At 37.2% G+C, this 24,063-nt stretch overlaps 1 protein-coding gene across 7 annotated transcripts in view; it reads right to left on the bottom strand.

The window, feature by feature from the left end:
• FRRS1 (ferric chelate reductase 1) overlaps positions 1-24,063 on the bottom strand; it is a 52,527-nt gene that overhangs the window by 19,558 nt on the left and 8,906 nt on the right. For 4 of the 7 annotated variants that reach the window (XM_067727011.1, XM_067727016.1, XM_067727012.1 and 1 more), the window contains exons 2-8: positions 21,300-21,370; positions 14,085-14,280; positions 12,943-13,076; positions 11,788-11,882; positions 10,047-10,194; positions 6,290-6,472; positions 488-586 (exon numbers count right to left, since the gene is read on the bottom strand). In XM_067727011.1, coding sequence (XP_067583112.1) covers positions 488-586; positions 6,290-6,472; positions 10,047-10,194; positions 11,788-11,882; positions 12,943-13,076; positions 14,085-14,280; positions 21,300-21,359 — 915 coding nt within the window. In that variant the 5' untranslated portion in view covers positions 21,360-21,370. Of the gene's footprint in view, positions 1-487; positions 587-6,289; positions 6,473-10,046; positions 10,195-11,787; positions 11,883-12,942; positions 13,077-14,084; positions 14,281-21,299; positions 21,371-23,810; positions 24,028-24,063 lie in introns of those variants that run through there. The other 3 variants (XM_067727015.1, XM_067727014.1, XM_067727013.1) reach the window with 2 other exon arrangements.

Consider the following 24,063-nt stretch of genomic DNA (forward strand, 5'->3'; position numbering starts at 1 on the left):
TAATAAAAGGATTTAAGTAACACAAGCAAGAATTCATCTTTTCCTCAAAGAGAAACTTTTCTTATGCTTTCTAAAGCATAGAAAAAGGGCACAGTGTCTGTAGTTAATACTGTACTATATACTGGAAATTTGCTAAGAGAGTAGATTTCAGGTGCTCTTATCACAAAGAAAAAGTAACTATGTGAGGCAATGGATACATTTATTAGCTTGACTCTAGTAATCATTTCACTATGTAGAAGGATATCAAAACATCATGTTGTACACCTTAAATATATACAATTTACATATATATATATGTTAAAAATAAAACGCAGAAAGGCTTCTCCCAGATTATAGTAAGAGAGGAACCCTGCTGCCAGGCCCCTGCTTGGTCTCTGCTGCTAACTGCAGGTTTGGAAGCTATCTTGCAGCATAGCCATGCCACTGTCAGCCATATAGCCAGAAGGTGGACCGGCCAGATGGAGATTCTCAGAATTTTCACACCTACCCTGGAGTCCATTACAGGGTGACTTCGCCCTGTCAGATGGGAAGGTTGTATGTGCACAGTCTGATCTTCAAGAATACACACATAAGCATCATCATCACCCTGAAAAACAATTGCAAGTGAGAAAAAGTTCAAGGGAATTTCATTTCTTTAAAAAAGAAAAGTCCCTGGGGCTTCCCTGGTGGTCCAGTGGTAAAGAATCCGGCTTCCAATGCAGGGGATGTGGGTTCAATCCCTCGTCAGGGAACTAAGATCTCACATGCCACAGGGCAACTAAGCCCGCGCGCCACAACTACTGAGCTTGTGCGCCTCAACGAGAGAGTCCACGTGCTCTGGAGCCCGCACGCCACAACTAGAGAAAGAAAACACTCATGCCATAACTAGAGAGAAGCCCACATGCTGCAACTACAGAGAGAAGCCTTCAAGCCACAACGAAGACCCGACGCATCCAAAAAAAAAAAGCCCCTAATGTTATCAAATAGTATTTGATGCTTTTAAAACATAATTTACTGACTCAATCTTAAAACGATACCACAAATTCTAAAGAATTGGCTGTCTGATATATTAATTAAAAATGATTGTTATCATGCAAAAGCAATAAAATTTCAGTGTATTAAAATAGACATATAACATGGTTATATGCCCATAACCCATCATCAATTGAACACCACTGTTAATGCTTTTGCATATATTCATCCAAACCTATTTGTATTTATAACCTATTTTTCTCCCCAAATGGGAAAATATAAAGTTTTGTTACCTTTTTCACTGAACTTTTCATAAACGTTGCTCTGGATATTTATTTGTAAATAAATGTGTCCTACAATTTTCATAACTGTAAGTGCACTGCATTCTGTTGGATTTGGGGGGGTAACTTTTAAGATGTAAGGTACTATAATCAAATATTGCTAATATTGTACACACTTAATAGATTTACTACTGCATATTGAGACCACAGTATCTGAGCTCAAGGGGGCATTCTTTGTCAGTCTAATTTTTATCTATCCTTTAATCTCCAACATTCCTTAGCTCTAAAAATTAAATCTTATTTAAAGTGACTATCGGAGGGCAGACTGCATCTTTAAAGCACATTTAAGTCACGGTACAAAAGAATAATCTGGATTTTAAATTCTTGCATATAGTTTTGGTTCTTTCATCTATTCTAAACTGCTCTCCATAAACTATCTAACAAGGTCTTTTATGTGCTTTAGTCACTAAACTCCTTAAACAAGATCCAAGACTAACCAGTTATGATTTAAATTTTGCTATGAATACCAATATGATATTCTAACACGTTTTAAATTTATTTTTTAAAGTTCCAGTTTTAACTCTCAAGTACATAACCTTAGCAAAGAAATTATTCCCTGTTACACATCTTATATTCAAATCAGAATTAGTGCAACTCAAGATAAGAAACTTGTAGTCGTCATAATTTAAACGGCTACACACTACAGCTCACAGACCAACTTCAGCCTGATGCCTGTTTTTGTACAGGCCACAGGCTGAGGATGGTACTTACATATCTAAATGTGTTTTTTTTTAATTAAAAGAATAATATTTCATGACAAGTAAAAATATATTAAATCCAAATTTCAGTGTTTATAAATAAAGTTTTATTGGAATACAGCCACCAACTTACGGATAATCTACAGCTGCTTTAGCGCTATCACACCAGAACTGAGTAGCTGCAACAGAGATCATATGGCCCACAAATTCCCAGGTGGTTGCTATCTGGACCTCTGCAGAAAAAGTTGGCTGATCTCTGATTTAAACAAACAATGTGTGTTTTCTAGAATGTTTAGCATCAGTGAGGTATAGGAATTTTCTTGTTATTTAAAACAAAATTTAATATAACAGAATGGTTGATTTTGAGGCAAAGTGATGATAAGAAGTCAACTGAGTCATTAAGGCAGACCTCCCAAATACTGGAGAGGATGACAGGGATGGAGAAGAGGAAACTCTCAATTCTCACTACTCTACAATGAGGGTAAGATAAGGTGCTACGACAACCTTAGGCTCCAGGCAGCTGTAGAAACCCCAAATTTGGAGCATGGAAGGACACACATGAGGAGCTTCAACCAAATCCCTGAATTGGACAGAACCTCTTACCCCCGTTTGTTCCTCTCATTCCAGCATTTAGAATGCACTCTATGAGAAAATATCATGTGGAGGAAATAAAGATGACAACATAGTTCTTACAATCAAAGACTATGTTTTAATAGAGGAGACAGTTAAAATAGTACATGAAATATGATAAAACAGAGATTTAAACACAGTACTATGGAAAGACAAATTAGGTAGGGCCAAAGGATTGAAAAGGCTTATCAGAAAAGATAGCATTAACTAGGCCTTAGAGAATAAAAAATATATGTGGATAAGGTAGAGCTGCGATTAAGAGAAAAGTTTTTCAAACTGAGGAACTTCTAGGACCAAAGATACAGAAATATAAAAAATATAGGGAAACTTTAGGAAACAGGTAGTTTTGTGAGCTAAAATATATACAGGGTAAGGCCAGAAATGGACTTTGAAGAGTTTTGAAACTATGCTAAAGAAAAAAACATTTTCCTATAACTACTAAAGTTTCACCTTACCTACTAAAGGCTTTTGGGGCTAGGATTGAGATTACTTAAATGTGGTCAAAAACCATATTAACCTGAGTCTATTGTAAAAATTGTGGGATACTACAAAACAACTGGCCTAAAAGAAAAAAGGTAGGGTAACAGTTCTAAAGTAAAGGAGATTAAAGAGATATACCAATAAAATGCATTGAGTGATAACTGATTAGTCTGTATCAGAAATTTTTAAAATATACATATACATATGACTTTACTGGGATAATTGGGGAAATTTGAATATAGGCTCTATTGCATAAAATTATTATATATTGTGATAGTGATCTTATAGATAATTGTAGGAGAATATCCTTCTTAGGAAACACATGCTGCAAACTAGACTTAAAATGTCATGATATCTGCAACTTAATTTTCAAATAGTTCAGGGAAAAGAAATGTGTGTTAATATACAGTGAATAAGTCAATCTACACATACACACACACACAGAGAGAGAGAGAAAAAACAACAAATGTAGGTGAAGGGCTTACTGGTGTTCATTGTACTAGTCTCTCAACTTACATGTAGGTTTAAGGCTTTTCAAAACAAAAAGTTGGGGTGCATGAGAGAAAGAAGCACCTGAAAGGTAAATAAAAAAGAAGAATCTAAATCACAAACGAAGTTTCCTTGAACACCAGAGAAGTTGGTGGCAGCAATGAATGAGATAGTCCCTAAATTGCCCCAGACAGTATCTGAAAAGAAGAAAGAAATCGATAATAGTAGTTGCTTTTTTTACTATTGTTGTTGATCATCAAGAATGGGAAACACAAAAGGACAGCAGGAGGGTAGATAATAAATTCAGTTTTACAGATGATGGTCTGTGTTGTCCAGAGTACTCAGCTGGAAGAGACCACCCAGCAGCTGGAAATTCCAATCTGGACACACACAAGAGAGGTCAGGATTGGGAACGTTCTGGAATTTGAGTGTTGAGAAATTATGTATAGAACACAGAGAACGGAAGCTAATATAGTGTATATACTTGAATACTCTATCTCATATAGCAAAATTTCTGAGATGAGGAAGAGGTGTATACTTTGAATTTCAGTTAAAATTCAGATATTAGCAAGTCACTGTTAGCAAAAATATGGATAGTTGTACTTTCACCAATTTTAGTGATGAGCTCTAATACCAAAACAACTACTATCATTAATTTATAAACCAAACTGAAAAAGCTATAATTTAGGTTATCTAGTCAGTATTCATAACATCAGATACCTTCAGTATTTAAATTTACATTACATACTGATAAGAAATAGCAGGTCATAAAAATATCCTAAGATTTTTTAAATAATCAAAAATAGAAACAACCACTTCAAAAATATTTTTGACAATGATTTATTTTCCCCCCAATTTAGGCAAACAGGTGTACAGATGATTTTAATCATCAAATAGGGTTTCTCTGTAAATCAACTGCACCTGCATAATTAAGTCTTTTTTATAAACACTGTTGATGAGTACTATACTAGAAACATAAGATTTCTAAGTAAGATAAATATATCTTGAATTAGAGATAAAGGTTTTTGTGTCATCTATGCCTACAACTTCGAAATAACTGGTCTACTTGCAGGCGCCTCATCACAACACTCACTGCAACAATACTGTCTTTTCCTCTGGCTGACAGATTTTATGTGACCAGAAAAGGAAATGTGTTAGTATACTTTTGCATGAAGTTTGGCTACAAAGTGACTAGAATATTTTTAATGAAGTGACTAGAACACCTATCTAAATGTGTACCCTACCTTAGACATGCACCATAATGAAGCTACACACTTATTCCAACAAGGCTACCATTGTTAACCCTTGTTGGATTCATCTTCAGAGTTTCCTTCAGAGCCAGTTCCATTCACACAACAAGCCACCAACTTTCCTTACTGCTTTACAGTCATATTTTATTTTTAACCCAGCCCCCTTATGCACCTTAGGCATAAGGTTCATTTTTGCCAGAATTGAGAATACCCAAAAGGATATGCTGTAGGTCTGATGGTAATTACAAAACGGAAATGGGCAAAATGTTTTGAACAATTGCAACATCATTTGAACAAGTATAAAATTTCCCATAAAATCAACTTTAAAAAGGAAAGAGTCATAATTTATATGCTCTTTTTAGAAGTCGATGACATGTCTTCTATCTCATAGGTTTAAGGTATACCCTTCATTGAATGAAAAAAGATAATGAGCGCATTCTGGAACTATATAGTAAAATATACAGGTCATATCGTATATTACAATGACATCCCCCTAAAAAAGTTACACCTGGCTCCCTGCAATATTTGCAGCCAGTGTAACAAGGACCACCATGATTAGAGTGCACTTTGAAGGAAAATATTTGTTCTTCTATCACAGATTCTCAGAGTTCCTTTTCTCTTTTATTGAAATAATGATTTCCTTAAAAAGTGATGTTAAGTTTAAAACCTGACAGGAAGAAAACTCTCAAGAAAAGACGCCTTGCATTTGCTAATGTGGAAGTAAAAAGCCTTCTCCATTTGTAGTCATCCCCCTCCACAGTCAGCTCTGCTGGAACGGGACTGTCACATGTCCTGGCCTTTACACCCTTCTTCCCTCTCCCTGGGAAATCAGAACGCTAATGCAGAACTCTGCTCTTCCACACCACAGCACAAGGCTGCCACCTACAGAATCTTTTAATCCATTCAGCACTACCCAAGGAGAGGGAGAATCAGGTGAAAATAAATGCTGCCTTCTGTAGACCTGGTAAAGAATCCATTTATGCCTGGACATGCCAGGTTTAATTTTCTGTTTGGGAAATGTGCCGATGGTGGGGGGCAAGAAGATGAGCACCCCATGCTGTCGTTGCTGGCCACTTGAGAAAACTAGGAGTTGAAAAACATCACAAACAACATTTGTATGCAGAGCAACTTTTTCTTAACTGCACTTCCTGTTTATCACAGAGATAGACAGACAGAGGTAGACAGATAAAGTGGCAAATCCACTGAAAATACAACTAACTTTCCTAATGTCCTAACTTTCCTCAGGACAGCCTTGTTCTTACAGCTATGTAATTGCCCAACTCAAAGCTGCTTAGACTTAGAATCTAAGTTAGTTTCTCTGCCCTCCCTTTCCATTCCTCCCTTAAGTATGATAATTTGACTCTGGAACAAACAGCTAAACTGCTATTGATGAGAGCTCACCCCAGTGACTCTCATTTCATTACCACTTATGTAAGTGAAAGGTACAAACCATCCATTGGTCGTGAGAAAATGCAAAGGATAAATAGCCTTTACTGGGACCGCTCATTTCAACCATCACTGACTTGGCATCTCGCGTGAAGGACAAGAAGACACAGGCAAGCTCTTTCTCCGGGTCACAGTTCAAAGGACTCCTAATACAGAACTTCTTGTTCCCACAATCTGAAGCATTGAACTAGAAAAATGACAGGGGGAGAAAGTCAATTATCAAACAGGCAGTTCATTTCCAATGACAGAAGAGCTACTACTTTGAAGTATGGGTTTTAATAAGAATACGTTTTCATAATAAGGATTCAAACAAGGGAACAAAGACACATCCCAAATTAGAAATTATCAAAGCAGTAGTTAGGCTGTGAACTTTTAAACTTAATTAATTTCAATTAAACTTTAGAAGACACAACATTAATTGGACTGTAATTATGCATGAGTATTAAAATCCCTTTAATACACAAAATACTTCATGTTAATTATGTTCTGGAGCAAAGTTTCTGGTAAATTTTGAGAATTTCTTAGGGAATATTTACATCCACATTGACATTCTTGCCTAAAGGGTATCCTCTAGTTTTCAGAGATGGAATTTTTAAAAGCAAACCCTTAGCAAGTTTTATATTTAGATCCTGGACTCTGCTTCTAGAATTCAGGTTCAAATTTGACATTAAGATAATGTAAGAAAAAATGGTTACTCCTGGGCTTCCCTGGTGGCACAGTGGTTGAGAGTCCGCCTGCCGATGCAGAGGGCAGGGGTTGGTGCCCCGGTCCGGGAAGATCCCACGTGCCACGGAGCGACTGGGCCCGTGAGCCATGGCTGCTGAGCCAGCGCGTCCGGAGCCTGTGCTCCGCAACGGGAGAGGCCACAACAGTGAGAGGCCCGCGTACCGCAAAAAAAAAAAAAAAAAAAAAGTTTACTCCTATATATACCACCACTCCAAATAATAGTAAGAACAATGATTTAATTCAGAGCTTCTTGGTGTGGCAAATAAGAAAAAACAATGATTTAATTCAGAGCTTCTTGGTGTGGCAAATAAGAAAGAACAATGATTTAATTCAGAGCTTCTTGGTGTGGCAAATAAGAAAGAGTATTGAAAAATGTCAGCTCTACAATATGACAGGGCAAACAAGCAGTTATCTTGTGTTAGAATGAGCTGTGACACGACATTTCAAAAGAGAGCTAAACATTACTTTAAGTAACTAGATTTAATGGGAACTGTACAGAAAAACTCTCATTTCTCCTTCTACTCTACCAATACTTCTGGCCACCAAGTGGGTGCGGCTATTTCGCACACTAAGCAATTCTGCAATTCTTTGGAGACATCAGCTCTGTGTCCTACAATTCAATTCTGTTCTGACACTATCTACCTGAAGTTAGTGTCAGATCCCACAAGTGAAGGGCTCAGTCCCACAAGACTGCACCCACTTCAGATGCCAATCACAGATGCCAACCACAAGTCCCAGGTTGTCACCTGTACTTCTGAATGGTCGGCCATAAATTGGAGGTTTCCAGCACCTAATCCTCAAGTTGGATAATTTACTAAGATGGCTCACAGAACTCAGGAAAATAGTTTACTTAGTAGATTACCAGTTTATTACATTGATAAAAAGATAACCCAGGAACAGCAAGATGGAAGAGATGCGTAAAGGCAAGGTATGTAGGAAGGGGCACAGAACTTCTGAGGCACCACCTTCCCAGCACCTCCACGTGGTCAGGAAGCCAGGAGCTCTCTGAAACACATATTTCTGGAATCATTATGGAGGCTCCATCACGTGGACATGATGGATGTTTAGCTCAATCAGCCTCTCTCCCTTTTCTGGAGAATGGGGGGAGGGGGCCTGAAAGCTGCAAGCTTCTAATCATGGCTTGGTCTTTTTGGTGACCAGCCCCCATACGGGAGCACACCAAGAGTCACCTCATTAGAACAAAAGATGCTCCCATCATCCAGGAAATTCCAAGGGATTTAACAGCTCTGTATCAGGAACTGGGGTCAAAGGCCAAATATTAACAGAAACCAGGTAGAAGCTGTTTTATTTTTTTCCTTATTTATTTCACAGGAACTTAAAGAGAAATCCTAGTCGAGTAGAGAGAACAAGCCATGAGGAGCTAGGAACCATGGGTTTTGATCTCTGCTCTCCCCTTTACTCCATCACGTTTGCTAAAGAACTTATTCTCTCAGGGTCTCTTTACCTTTAACTATGCAGCAGTGACCCTGAGGTCACTCCTAGTTCTCTACAAATGCCATCATCCTGTGACTCTGAATGAACCTCTCTATAATTAGAGATTATAACCTTGGTGCAGACATACAATCAAAAGCTCCAACAAGCGCTAAAGCCTTTTATATGAATTTATGGAAAGATAATAATCCTGTCAACAGATTCCTACTGGGAAGCTCAGGTCCAAACTGACTGTGGACTCGCCTAAAGCAGCTTTTAAATAAATAAACATTAACACTAAATAAACTGAGAACTAGCGCAAATAATAGATCGAATTGTTTGGTCAAACAAAAGTTCATAATAATGTAATCAAATGGCTCATCATATATTGCATAATGTAGAAAAGAAGGAAAACAAAATGAGACACTGTATTGGAGTACAAGAGCTTTATATAGTATGAAGAAACAAAGGGTTACAGGGCTTCCCTGGTGGCGCAGTGGTTGAGAGTCCGCCTGCCGATGCAGGGGACACGGGTTTGTGCCCCGGTCCGGGAAGATCCCACATGCCGCGGAGCGGCTGGGCCCGTGCGCCATGGCCGCTGAGCCTGCGCGTCCGGAGCCTGTGCTCCGCAACGGGAGAGGCCATGACAGTGAAAGGCCCGCGTACCGCAAAAAAAAAAGAGTTATAAAAAGACAAGAAAGGGAAGGAAGAGAAAAAAATGAACTAATATTTACTGAATATCTATTAAGTACAAAGCCATTAGAAATTAGTTCTCATAGTAATACTATGTAAGAGCTAGATATTATTTCTCATTTTACAGGTGAAGAGACTGAGACTTTAGGAATTAAGTAATTTTTCCAAAGTCAAACAGAAATTAGACAAATCAGGATTCAGGCCCAAATTTGTTCTTGCAACTGTAATAACCTACTTTACGACATTTTTCATTATATTTACTTCTGAATTGATAAGTATAATTTATCAGAATTGCTTTCAGTAAAACCTTTCTAATGTTTCTAATATGCATCACCCTTTCTAAGGTATGTTTTTTTAACAGTAATTCTTTTGAATCAGAGGGCTTAAATGGAATTCTAGCTGATAAGCTTGCAAAAGCGTTTCTGTGGTTCAACACACAGAATTCCCCAGTACTCACTGGCCTTAATCAAATAAGATTGAAGAGTGATATCACCATTTCAAGATTCTCCTCCAAATCTTGTCTAAATTTAGCTTAAGCTTGAAGTTCTCTCTCCATGTGTGATATCTGGCTGTGTTTTTTTGGTTTTTTTTTAAAAAAAAAAAGAATGGAAGAAGGCTGCTGCTTCAGATTCACTTTCAAATGAAAACATATCCACCGCTAGTACAGACTACATGTGAATGTCATAACCACACTTTGAACATGCAGGGTCTTACACTCCTCTTATTCTAACCTATAAATCATAATGTTACAATGAAGACTTCCTCCTGATTTCCTGAAGGGAATTCAAAAACTTGCTACCACAACCCAGGACAGCTACTTCTCTACACACGTTGCCAAGCACAGAACCACAATTTCTAAGGAAGCTGTTCCTTTAGATTGCATTTGGTGAAACCATAAAAATGTTACTTACTGATTTCGTTAAATGGGAGACTGGAGGCAATGTTGGCATAGGTGCTATGGTAGCTTTCGGTGTTGTAAAAGGAAGGACGTTTGGTTGTGAAATTATAGGACCAGGAATCCTCACCCAGTAGGTATCGTACTTCTCAACAACTGTGGCTCTGAAATGCAGTACCAGCGAGAGTGAGATTAGACAGAACCATGATTGTGGCCCACCATAATCAAATCGAAAAAAAAAAAGTAATGAACTAGGGACATACCACTTAATACAGGTATACCTTGGAGATATTGCAGGTTCGGTTCCAGACCACCACAATAAAGCGAATGTCACAATAAAGTGAGTAACAGAATTTGGGGGTTTCCCAGTGCATATAAAAGTTATGTTTACACTATACTGTAGTCTATTAAGTGTGCAATAGCACTATATCTAAAAGAAAAACAATGAATATACCTTAATTTTAAAATATATTATTGCTAAAAACTACTAACCATCATCTGAGCCTTCAGCAAATTATAGTAGTAACATCAAAGATCACTGATCACAGATCACCATAACAAATATAATAATGATAAAAAGTTTGAAATATTACAGCAATTACCAAACTGTGGCACAGAGACACAAGGTGAGCAAATGCTGTTGGAAAAATGGTGCCCACAGACCCACTCAATGTAGGGTTGCCACAAATCAATTTGTAAAAAGACAATATCTGTGAAGCCAAATAATGCAAAGCACAATAAAACAAGGATGCCTGTAATACCTGACAGAATTTCGTGTGAGGCAAATCTCTAATGACTCTCTTCCACTTCATCACCAAATGAATTTTAATTACTCTCTCTGTCTCTCTTCTCTTTACTTGTCTATTCTCTGGGCATATTCACAGCAACCAGGAATGTCAGACCCCGGGACTAAAGTGCACAGATTTCCACTCCTGACATAAGAGAACATACTACTACTACTACACTTTTCATAGTGGTCAAATTATTCCAAAAGCCACGTGTAACAGGCAGCTACAGCAAAAAGCTATATAGAGGCTGCATAAGCAACCATCAGTTCTTACTGGGGTCATATCCCCTTTCTCACATTCCACTCAACACACAGGTGCAAAGCTGCATTACTGTGTGCCGGTGACCTGTGCACAAAGTGAAGCAGAAAATAGTGCCAGGCCAGGAAAGCAATTCTCCCTTTAAAATATGTCTATAACACCACTCAGGAATCATTGTATGGCTTTATGACATTCCATTTCCCCCTTGCATGTAAGATTAAGAGATAAGTACTATTCTAATTCTATTGAATTTCATAATTCTGAGGAGCACACATGATTTTACTTTTTTGACAATCTAATCTGCAAGTTGTGACACTGCAAAAAAAAAGTCATCCAAATTTCAGGACTGCTTCTTTTCATATTCTCATACTAATACAGGAAAAATCTATAAAAAAGTATTAGTCCATATACCATATAGACTCAAGTATTAATTGATGGCTCTTATTAGTGTGAAGGCACTACAACACTTCATTCACTCAACAAACGTCTATTAAGTGTCTATTAGGTCCTTGGTCCTGTGCTAAGTGCTCAGTATATATGCTGAAAAAAAAACAAACAAAAAAGCAAAACAGCCACTTACATCAGTAAGGTGGTGTCATTACTACACCACACCGCTGCCATACAGGTGAATGTCCAATAGGTATAAAAAAAGATACAGACTATCATTATTTCAATTATACTAGTTACTGAGTTGTAAACTCTTCTACTCACAGAAACTTTATGTGGTTTGGGGCACTGCTTGGAGCATTCCAGTAGACTTTAATTTCTCTTTTATTGGATGGACTTGTGTGACTCACAGCTGATCCCTGAAATAAAATGGAAAAGAACTACCATTCAGACACTCAATAGCTCAACATAGCTGGAACTACAGCCATTTTGCAAAGTAATTTACCATTGCATGACCTTGGCATTGTGGTAGACTTTTATTTAGAACAGGGACTCAGGTGCTCAATAAATACATGTTGATTGATTGACACCAAATTAGCAGCCGGCTCTATGAACAAACTAGAGTCAGCAGAAATTTAAGAACTGAAGAGAGTTATGAATACTGAGTGTGTTGATGTTATATAAAGCCTGCTCATTATTTCATTTATACTGTAAGTTTATTTTTTTATTAATAGATGCAAACAGAATGCATAAGATTCATCAAAAGAAAAAATTCCTGCCTCCAAATATGCAATATTATATTTTATTAATTACTTTCTCTTGAACAATCTTGTTTCCCACATTCTTTCACCTGGCAAATTCCTACGCATTCTTTGAGGTCTAGCTGAGATAATCTCCACTCTCTCAATTCCCTCCAACCTGTGTGCAGCACCTCTGCTATGCTTCTCACCCACCCTGTGTATGGTTCTAATCTAAGTCATCATACTATTCCATTTATGTGTTTGTCCTATATCCATACGTTCTACTTATGTGCCATACAGCATATGCCCATATGCTTTACTTATGTGTAAGGCTATGAGCTCTTCAAAGAACAAGTCCTGTCCATCACCATAATCCACGCAGGAAAGTTCCTGGTATAATAAATGTTCATTAAATTAATTAATTACAAAAATTAGACCTCTGTTCCACTCTAGAACTCTATCTTCAATATTAACATCTTTCGAAATTCAATATAATAGGAGTCTATACTATATAAAATATCAAAAGCCATAAACTCTTCAAGCTGCAACCCTACCTCTTCTAGGATGTTGTATAAAAATATCTTGCCAGTAGAAAAATTAGGGAGAAAGTCTGATCAACATGAATGTACTCAGATGTCTGCAATGCATGGGTAATGTCATTGTTTATCTTGCAAACACCACCTTGTAGTGAAAAGACCCATGGAAACTGACAGAAATCAGTTTCAAACTAAACACAAACCTGTATATCTTCACAGGTCAGAAGCTGTGACACTTGACTGTCAATCAATGTGAAGGAGCCAATAGGAGGGCCAGTCAAATTCTCATCACGTGCTTCTAAGAGAAAGCCTTTAAATGGTGGCCCTGACAAAGTAACTAAGAAACAAACAAAAAGATAAGTTAAGAGTTTAGCAACATCCCCCAAAAAACACTGTTTAAAGGAGGTACATCACCAAATCGGGTGTATATATAGAAAGTTACTCCAGGAGAGAAAACAGTAGAGATCATCCTATAGTCAAAGAAATTCTAAACCGTGTTCCACAGGACATTATTCCATGAGATGTAATAGCCATTCCACAGGGAAGAAAAGGTAGGTTATGGTCAGAGTGTGGTCTATGGGACCAAAGTAGTTTGAAAAATGCTGGTTGAAAGTAAATACTTTTGTCTTTACTGCAAACATCTCAGGCCCTTTAACATTCTACTGTGCAGTATGAAACTCTAAGAAATATAATATATATAACAGAGTGTTCCAAATTAATTTTCCATATACCCTTTTTGCTAGAGCGTATCTATTAATATTCTGCATTTCTAAAGCTGCAGAAAATAGAATTTGTAAAATGCTTTTATAGATACATCCTTAATACACTATTAAGTTTCAGCCTACCTTTTGCCAGAATTAGGGAAACACAAGAGATTATACTATGTCAAGAAGGATAAGTGTTTAACATCTTAAGCCAGATAAAATAAGCTTTATTTTATGTATTTCTATTGAGTAAATAGTACTGTTAATGAAGATATATTAAATAATGACAAAAACATATTTTCAAACCTATTCTGGGGAATTCCCTGGCAGTCCAGTGATTAGACTTGGTGCTTTCACTGCCAGGGCCGGGTTCATCGCTGGTCGGGGAACTAAGAGCCCGCAGGCCATGTGGTGTGTCCCAAAAAAAAAACACCTATTCTGAATGGATAGTAAATATACTACTTAAGTAATATAATCATCTGTAGTAGTTAAACACAAAAATGAGAAGTATAAGATCATGGTATCTTATAAAAGCAGATGAACAGATTAACTGAAACTGTATAAATCCAACAGTAATAAAGATTCAATTTACAGTAAAAAAGTGAAATTCAAAATGTAAATTGTTAATACCAGCACAGTACCTTTGATCTGCTCTCCTGGCCTGAATGTCATCTGATTCACTGAGATGTAGTAAGGGGGATCAGACTGTGGAGTATGACCATGTTCAGGAATCATTCCATGGCATGACTTCGTTACTTTTCCATTGGGATAATTAGCCACAGAACTAACAAGCAACAGAAGTATGAAGGCACCAAGGGTAAATCCAGGAACTGCCATCTCAAAAAGAAGATTAAAAGCACATTATTTTTAAAGGTAATTAATTAAAATATAAATGCTTTCACATCACAGGATAGTAAGTTCTAGACAACTATTTACTTTCATAGTCAGTTAACCACATTCTCAAATATATGTACTATAAAGAATGTGATGTGTGAAGTTTGTCCTGGATTTGAATCTCAGCTCTACCAGTTACCAACTGTGAAACTTTAAGCAAGTCATTAAGTCTCATTCCTTACCTGAAAAATAAGGAAACGAAAACCCTCCTTTCAAAACTGTTTTAATAAAATTTAGATACAGCCAAAGGTCTGACAAGGAAGATAGTAAATGTTAGCTTTCATTAGCATGATGGGGAAATAATAAAATAATCCAGTAAAAGCAAAAGGTTTTGCTCCACTTCATCCTAGAAAGCTTAAAGAACAAATAAGAAATGTTTCTTCTGGATTTAAATATCATCACCTGAATAAAGCTCTGATATGATTTCTCCCAACTTCCCATTAAACTAGTCATGGTGACAATTTAATTTGCAACACTGAAAACTGAGGCTAACAACCAATTGCAAGAGACAGTATTTCTATTACCTATAGCCCAAATACTTCTGAATTAAGAAACATGATTGTTAACCCAGGCAATTTTCTTCTCTCATCCAGTTTATCTGCCTCTTACCATCTGCCTAACAGAAAACCAGTCCCACCCTTGTCTAGCTCACTTTGTGCATATATGCAGAACCTGCAAATCATAGTATTTAACAAGGCTAGAGGTAGATGGGCAGGGACATGTTATATGGCAGTAAAGTCCACACGGTGGACAGGCTGCAGATGAGAAGAGCTCAAAGGCAGTTCATTCTCGACAGAAATGGGCGTTTTCTATACATGGTCATAGACAAAAATAAAAGCACCCTTAGAATCACTAGAACAAATTATCCTTTTATAGTCATGTAAATTATAAACCCCACATTGGACCAGAGCTAAACTATAGAAATTCCTGCTAGACACCAGAAATTGTGCTGGAGTTATACTCTTTAACCAGCCCTGCACATTACACCAGTAGCTACCAAGTAGATAGCTTTGGGTCCAACTCTATACCCCTATCTTTCATCAAACATTGATGTTAGATAGAATTCTTCTTATTTAAAGATAAGCAAAAGGAACAAATGAACCATTCAAGAGCTTCTGAAAAATTCTATATCATAAGAGCAGCATAAGATTTCTCTGTAGACTCAGAGGAAAAGCATAACCCTGAAAATAGTTAATTACGATAGGAAACAATATTTAAGAAAATAACTGCTAAGGAATGGAGCAATAGAAAATCTTCTGTTCAAACATGGCTTCCAGGTCCTTTCGTTAGGGGCAGACCTGATTTTAGGACCATACAAGGTTTACTGGAGAGGATCAAGGTAATTATTTTAACCATGTGATCTTGGCTAAGTTATTATGAAAATTAAATGCAGAAATGTGCCTCACTCAAAGAATGGTACAGTGGGAAGAGTTAGTTTGCTTTAACAAATATTTATTTGGCACTGACTTCCTGCCAGGTGAAAGTGGAAACCAGACTTTATTTCTAGTCTCTGCTATGCATTAAGTAGCTGAATAACATCAATCAGGTCACTTAATCTCTGTCTCAGTTTCTTCATTTGCAAAATATAACAGATGAACTGGAATAAATTCAGGGCAATACTAACATTACGATTTTAGGATAAAGCAAAGTGGAAAAGCATACTGGGAATTATTAGAGCATGAAGTATAAGATGGGAAAGGGAAGTGACAAAGACACCACTACCTGTCATTCATTAGGAAAATATAACAAACAAGGTCAGCGAGAGAAGTAGACAACAGCAATTACTTTGTCCTTAGTCAGATACTGACCACTCAAGGTAAAGTTCTATTTTCATAACAATGGCCAATGACGGTTTCCCAGTTAATGATTTAAGGAAACTTTTTCAAATGAATACATTAATTCAATAGGCAATCTATGCCAACAGATTGCATAGTTATGAAAAGGAATAAAGAGTTATACGTGGAAACATTTAAGCTAAAATTATGGAATGTGGATATGAGCTATTATATTACGAGATCATTCATCAAACCCTGGAAAAACTTGTATGATTTTTGTATTTTGTATGATTTTTACAGGTATGTAAAATTTTGTATGATTTTTGCAGGTTTTTAATATTTTGTATGATGTTTATAGGTTTTTAATATTCACATTCTACCATGAGTATAATATAGAGAAATAAAAGAAAAGATATCATAACTTGCATTTTGTCATCCCAGGACAAAGACAGACCTATTAGTTTAAAAGGTTAAAAGAGAGGTTATCCTGATTCTCTAACTGAAATATTACCAAACCTGATGAGATTTATACAGTTTTCTTTCTTGCCTGAAAGACAGGCACTTAGTAAAAAGGTATAACGACTGCCTTTACCATGCGCTACATACATCTCACATGAAGATAAAACTTCAAAACGAGTGTATTCTTTATTATCTGAATACCAGATATTGATAGGCCACTCAATATGCTATTACTGAACTAGGCCCAGTTAACAGTAGCCAAAAGTCTCCAGACCATCTGTCTTACTAGTCTGTTATGGTCCAGGAAATGGTTCCCTCTTGTTGCTTCTTCCCACAACTAGAGTTACACTATTACAATCAATGATCGTATAGTACTATATATTTGCTCAATTGTTTCAGGTTTCCTAAACATCACTAAATGTATCTGAGGTTCAGCCACACGTTGGTAATGCAAGAAACAATAATTGTGTAAAATAGGCAGAATACAAATAATACAGCTAGTAACATTAATAAGGTCATAAGTAAGAATTTAAGCTAAGAACTTCCATTAGGTATAGCCCAGTATCTCCCCAGGTCATCTGACCAGTTTGTTTCACACCAATCACTATCTTTAAGGGAAATAATATATTGGCATCGTACATAAAGCTCACCAAAGATGTCTGCATGTACAAGGTGTGTGATGGGTAATCAACCCCTTACTGGATTGAGAAAGGAATGTTATTTTTCAAGGAGTTACATGACTGGTGCCAGAAGAAAAATCGATCTTTATGGTTGAGCAGGTATTTCTGCCTTTGGGGAAGTCTGGTTAACCCATAATACAGATGCATAGTGCACACTAGGGGGGAGGGAGGGGGGAGTGCACACACAAAGGGGCAGAGAAAAAATATTATGTTTAAATTTTTCTTGTATTGCCTTAAAACGTGAATATTTATTTCATCATAACCATAATATACAAACACTGCAATCCCTAAAGCACTTAAATGCTCCATTCAAAATTTCCATCAAGTACATACTACAAACAATGTATAAAGTAAATAACTACTTATTCAATATTGTTTTTATTTTATTTTATTACTAAAACTGCAATGGCATTATATTCTTTTACTTTGTTATAAGTATAAAATTTTCAATTAACTTATGAGTTAAACATGCTTTAGTTTCTGGGCTTTTGGCCTAGTGACAGAACCACCATTTATAATATTGCTTCCATTAAAAAATAGAATTGAAATTCCAAGCTGAATTAAAAGTTAATTTTGGGACACAGCACATGTGTAATTTCAGCATTTCATCTAGGATCTGGGGCAAACCTGGTAGGCCTGTGACCAAAACCTAGATGGACTGGGGTTAGAGGTACAAATAGATGTTCACTTGTACAGTGAGAGAATTAGGCAGAAAGTTTTAGAAAAGTAGGTAGAACCAGAGAAGGATAAGGAGGTTGATAAAATCAGAAAAGTTAAGACTAAGCACAAGAGATATACAGAAAGCAATGAAATTTCTATAACAATAAGAAAGGAAAGGATTACATTTTAATACGGGGTGGGGGCGGGGGGGGGGGAGAAATAAAGGGGCCATAGTGTGAATAAGAAGAAAAAGAAACAGACATTTGGTGGGAAACTGGTAGATAGTACATCTAATGTAATCCTTACAACAAGCAGATATTATCATCATTTTAGAGATGAAGAAACTGAGGCCAGGGAGTGTACCCGAAACCGTGTACACTTTTAGGATTAGAACCTAAATCTAACTCCAACATTCTCATTCTCTTCACTCCACATCATTGCTCCCTCCTTGGAGAGAGAAGGATGTGGAAAGTAAACAGGTACAGCAAGAATCCAAATTTCACAATGAACAATGTGAGTGGGGGCATGCTGTGACAAACGTGAAATCTAAATTAGCCTACTTGGGCTTCCCTGGTGGCGCAGTGGTTGAGAGTCCGCCTGCCGATGCAGGGGACACGGGTTCGTGCCCTGGTCCGGGAAGATCCCACATGCCGCCGAGCGGCTGGGCCCGTGAGCCGTGGCCGCTGAGCCTGCGCGTCCGGAGCCTGTGTTCCACAACGGGAGAGGCCACAGCAGTGAGACGCCCGCGTACCAGGGGAAAAAAAAAAAAAAAAAAAGTAGTACAATGCCTAAAAACACTAAGTTGCCAATAAATGGTAGCTGCCATTATTTATAATCACTAGCAACTTTCCGCATCACCAGTATGTGCTAATTTCTTCTGAACACTATTGTGGTTAAACAACGGAGGTTTCCATATATTTCTTTCATCTGCATTTAACTTGTTCAAGCTTTCTGAAATATTTCAGAAAATTTGCTCCCCTTCTTTCTAGCAATTTAACTTTACATTCATAGAAAACTTCCACATCAAGAGTTAAATTGACTTTGATAGCTGGATCTCAAATTATAGGGAAATTGAAAAACAGGTCAAGTATTTCCACTTCCCCAGATAAAAATGTTTCAGACTCCATTTTCACAGCAGGAAGTACAGAGAAAAATGATTTTTTAAATAAAAAATGGGAATTATGACATTTTCAGTAAAGATTCTAAAAAACATAGAGCATAAAAAATGGTGGCACAATGAGATCTGTCAGGTCTGACAACCTAAAATGGTTGAAAAGAATTCTGAAAAGAATTTAGAGTTTAAGTAAAAGGAAAGGTAGAGGAAACCACTGAAGAAACAGGAATTGGGAGCTCTCTGATATAATTCTGATTCCTCTAATCACAGCATCATCAGAAAGCAACTTTTCCACTTTATTCATTCTCTGGAAAAATGATTGGAAGCAAATATCTTATTACACACAGAGCTTTCATCTGGATCATTCCACATGGCCCTCACAATAGTCCTGTCCTAAAAACAATATTAGGTGCTAAGTGGAATGGTCCCTTCTCTAAAGGCACAAAACTAATAGATGAAACAAAAGCAAATACCATTAATATATCATTTAAATGATGTTACTATTTATTGAATGCCTGTTCTATTCTAGTCAACATAGTAGGTGCTTCACATGTATGAACTCTAATCCCTGGAAAAAACAAAAACGTATTTTTATTGCATGGAAATTGAAGCTCACAGAGGTTATTTAAAAAAAAAAAAAAAAAACTACTGCCTAAGATCACATAGGGACAGAACAGGAAAAAAACTGCATTTTATTATGGCAATTGAGAGGTAAAGGAGAATATGATAGAAGCGCTAAGGGCTCACAACATATCAGGCATCATGTCAAGGACTTAGCACACATTCCTCAAAACAACCCAGGAAGGTGTGAGGGGTATTATTGTCCCCAGTATGTAAAACAGGGCACTGATTAAGATTCTTGCCAAAGTCACAGCAAATGAGTGGTGAAAAGTATGATCTCCAGTCTAGTCTGTGAGGTTTTAACCACTAAGTCATCCACAGCTTCAAATCAGACACTAAAAGCTGACACAGTAATCCCACAGGAAAAGGGATTCAGAATGAGCACACTTTGGGAGCAATAAAAGAAGTAGAGATAGAAAGAGCAAAGTGAGAATGGACTTTGGAGGGCAGTGAAGAATAGCCTAACTAGGTCCAAGGTCAAATGTTAGAAACAGTCGTTATAAAAAATACTATAAATCTGGTCTCTCTTCATGACCCTTACATGAAGATATCAATCCCCAAGACTGTTTTCCTTGACCCCCACATTTCTCTACAGGCTATCCCTTCCATAGCTTCAATTATCACCCCTGAATAATATTTCCCAAGCCTTTCAATTGCCCCCATCCCGCATCTCCACAATGCTTCAACTCAAATTTCCAACTATACATAGATTTCTGTTTGGATGACATTAAGCTCAATTTTTCTGAAATGAAATTCATTATTTTTTCCTCCAAACTAGTTCTTGAATCTGACTTTCCTATTTTGACGGTGGCCTATCAACACATTTCTAGTCAACAAGATTTGAAATCCCAGGACTTCCCTGGTGGCTCAGTGGTTGGGAGTCTGCCTGCCAATGCAGGGGACACAGGTTCAAGCCCTGGTCCAGGAAGATCCCACATGCCGCGGAGCAGCTAGGCCCGTGCACCACAACTACTGAGCCTGTGCTCTGGAGCCCACGAGCCACAACTACTGAGCCCACGTGCCACAACTACTGAGGCCCACGCACCTAGAGCCCATGCTCTGCAATCGGAGAGGCCACCACAGTAAGAAGCCCGCGCACCACAAGAAAGAGTAGCCCCCGCTCGCTGCAGCTAGAGAGAGCCCGTGTGCAGCAGCGAAGACCCAACGCAGCCAAAAATTGATTTAAAAAAAAAAAGATTTGAAAGCCCAAGTTCTCAAGATTTGACTCCAAACACTCTTTGGGACCCCAATTTCCAAATAAGTTCAGCAGATTCGACCTCCACCCTTCCGGACATCTACCTAGCCCTTCTGTTTCTCTCTTCTACCTTCCATTCCCTCTATTACATCTGTCTGCAGTTTTCCATTCGGACACCACCTTCAAGCACAAAGCCTTCATTATCTGTCACCCAGATTCATGAAATACTCTCAATTGGCCTCCCTGTTTCTGTATCTCCATTCGAATCCTACGCAACACCACAAGACCATTTTCCTAAGGCACAATTCTCATCATATCACTCCGCTCACCAAAAACCTTCAACAGCTTCCCTGGAATTATTCAATTAAAGACAAAAGCATTAGGCATTTAATGTGTATTCAGCCCAATCCATGTTCTATCAACAATGTACCATTTGTACTTATTTCTGGAACAAGTACCTCACTTTTTTTCCTCTCCATGTTCTGTCTTCTAACTGGGACCTCCATTATGCCATCCATCAAATTCCTACCTATGTAAAAACAGATATATGTTAAATGGGAAAAAAAATAGATACAGAAAATATCTGAACACTGTGCTTAAACTATGTTAAAAATAAAGGTACATTGCCTATTATTTCATGTAAAATGCAAAAGACTGATAATATCCAATATAAGCAAGCATGTGGAGAAATAAGTGTGCTCATACACTGAAGAGTATAAACTGCTGCAATATTTTTGGAGGAAATTTGACAATTTCCTACTAAACTAAAATATGTTTAATCTTTGACTGAGGAATTTCACTTCTAGGAATTTATCCTATAAAAAACCCCACACAACTAACAGCACAGGGAATACAGTCAACATTTTATAATAACTTTGTATGGAGTATATTCTATAGAAATGTGAATTACTATGTTGTACACCTGAAACTAATATAATATTGTAAGTCAATAATACTTCAATTTAAAAAAAAGAAAGAAAGAAAGAAAAAGAAAACCCCCACAATTATGCAATGATTATTTGTAATAGCAAAACTTTAAGACAATTTAGGTGGTTACAAAAATATACTATGCTATACCCAGACTCTAAAATACTGTGTACCCACCACTACAGATAACCAACAAGGATCTATATATAGCACAGAGAACTATATTCAATATTTTGTAATAACCTATAAGGGAAAAGAATCTGAAAAAGAATAGACATATACATATGTGTGCATGTAATTGTGTGTGTGTGTGTGTATATCTGAATCACTTTGCTGTACACCTGAACTTAACACATCATTGTAAATCAACTATACTTTAATAAAAACAATTTAAAAATAAAATACCGTGTACCCATTTAAAAGAATGAAATAGAGTAGACGACGACCAAAATAACAGCTAATAATTCCTGACTGCTTTCTAAGAGCTAGGCATTCTTTTAAGTCCTTTACGAGTGTTAACTCTTTTCAGAAAAGCTTAGGACGTGAATCTGCATGTACTTAGGTGGAAACATGCTCTTGTTACAATGAGGAATGAAAACAAGCAAACTACAAAATGATACATAATGTACCAAGTGCATATAAAAGAAAAGGGAAAAGAAAAAACACCATGCTTTAACCGTTCTCAATAGTGGTTACCCCCTAGGAAACTGTTTTCAATATGGGAAAAGAAGTGGACTTCTTCTTTTTAATCCTCTTTGAATTTTGCATATTTTTTAAAGCCTGTAGTGCTTTGTAATTTAAAAAACACTACAAGACATGTATATTTGAAGACTATAAAGAAACACATTAAATTAATTGTAAGGTGTTCAGATTTTTTTCTTTTTTCTATTTTCAAACATTCTATATTACTTTTACTGTTATTGTCATTCAAGGTCCATTTAAAATGCTATCAGCTACTCTGTCCTATGAGACAGTGTGTGGTAAGGACTTAGAAATCACACAGACCTAGGTTTGAATCCAGCAGGTACCACCTTAATGACTGACCTTGGACAAATTATTTAATCTCACTGGGCCTAAAATTTCTCATTTTGTTAGAGACAATGCTACCAATATCAAGGGATTTATGTGAGGATTAAATGAAATAACATCTACAAAACATTTAGCACAGTGCCCACCATAAAGGTCTTCCATTAAAATCCTTTCTTCCTTGGAATTTTGCCTAATTCCGCCAACTTTAACCAGTCTCTTCTGGGACGCTCCAAAAGCTTTGGTTTTTTTGCTAATAAAAAATTTTTCGGCCACAACTGGTTGACTTGTCTTAAGGCAAATTTCTGAAGGCAGCAAAGGCATCCTACTCCTTGATTTCTTTTCACAATGACTAGCAGACAACCTTGAAAACAGCACTCAATGCAATGTACTACAATGTGATTTCCAGGGAATCTGACATTACCTAAGTGGACAGGTGTGAAACAGAAGGTACAGCCAGCAAAAAGAATCCACGTACTGGCTTATTAAAAGACTTAGTAGAACACATCCCTTTAAACAAAACCATCCTTTAAAAAGTCTAGCTCGTTGTTTTCAGTAAATCAATAGACCAAATTTTAGCCTCCCACTTCTCCACTATCCAAGTAAACATTCAAATCCTTCTACTTTTTCATTAATTCAGAGAAAAAAGAAACTATCTGAACTAAGAAGTTTAGCTTTATAAAGAAATACTTCTAATAATACATTTACAAACGGAAAACTCCCCTTTGCCCTTAGGGCAGCACAAGACAGGGCAGAGGTAACACCTAGTCACCCCAGAGAGTCTCTGAAATTCTAAAGGCACACCAGAGGTGGGGGTGAGGGGAGCTAAGATTTCTAAATTAAAAGACACTTTAAAAGCCAAATAGGGCTCTAAGTAACCTCCATATAGGTAATTACGCCATTAGCTTTAGATAAAAAGGGAGTTTCCGTTGCTTAAAATTAAAAACAAAAAATAAAAACACTGATGCATGAATAAAGTCAATGCTTTTCATGATCCCAGACACGTCTCTACTTACAATCACCCTTTTCATGGGATTAAAGCTCCGTAGTCAAAGTCACGTGTCTTGTCATTAATCTAACTCGTTCGTGAGCACTCATTAGCTCAACACAAGCTCGCAAGCTCCAGAACACAGTTTGTTAATAAAGCATCCATCCTGCGTCGCCGACCGCCCGGGTCAGCACAGGCGCCTGCTCTCTCAGTACTGTCACCGAGCTGGATTCAATTTGTAAGCGCTTTGCGAAGAGCTCGGACATAAAGAAAACAGGAGA

This window comes from Pseudorca crassidens, chromosome 2 (genome assembly GCF_039906515.1).
Source record: "Pseudorca crassidens isolate mPseCra1 chromosome 2, mPseCra1.hap1, whole genome shotgun sequence".
NCBI lineage: Eukaryota > Metazoa > Chordata > Mammalia > Artiodactyla > Delphinidae > Pseudorca > Pseudorca crassidens.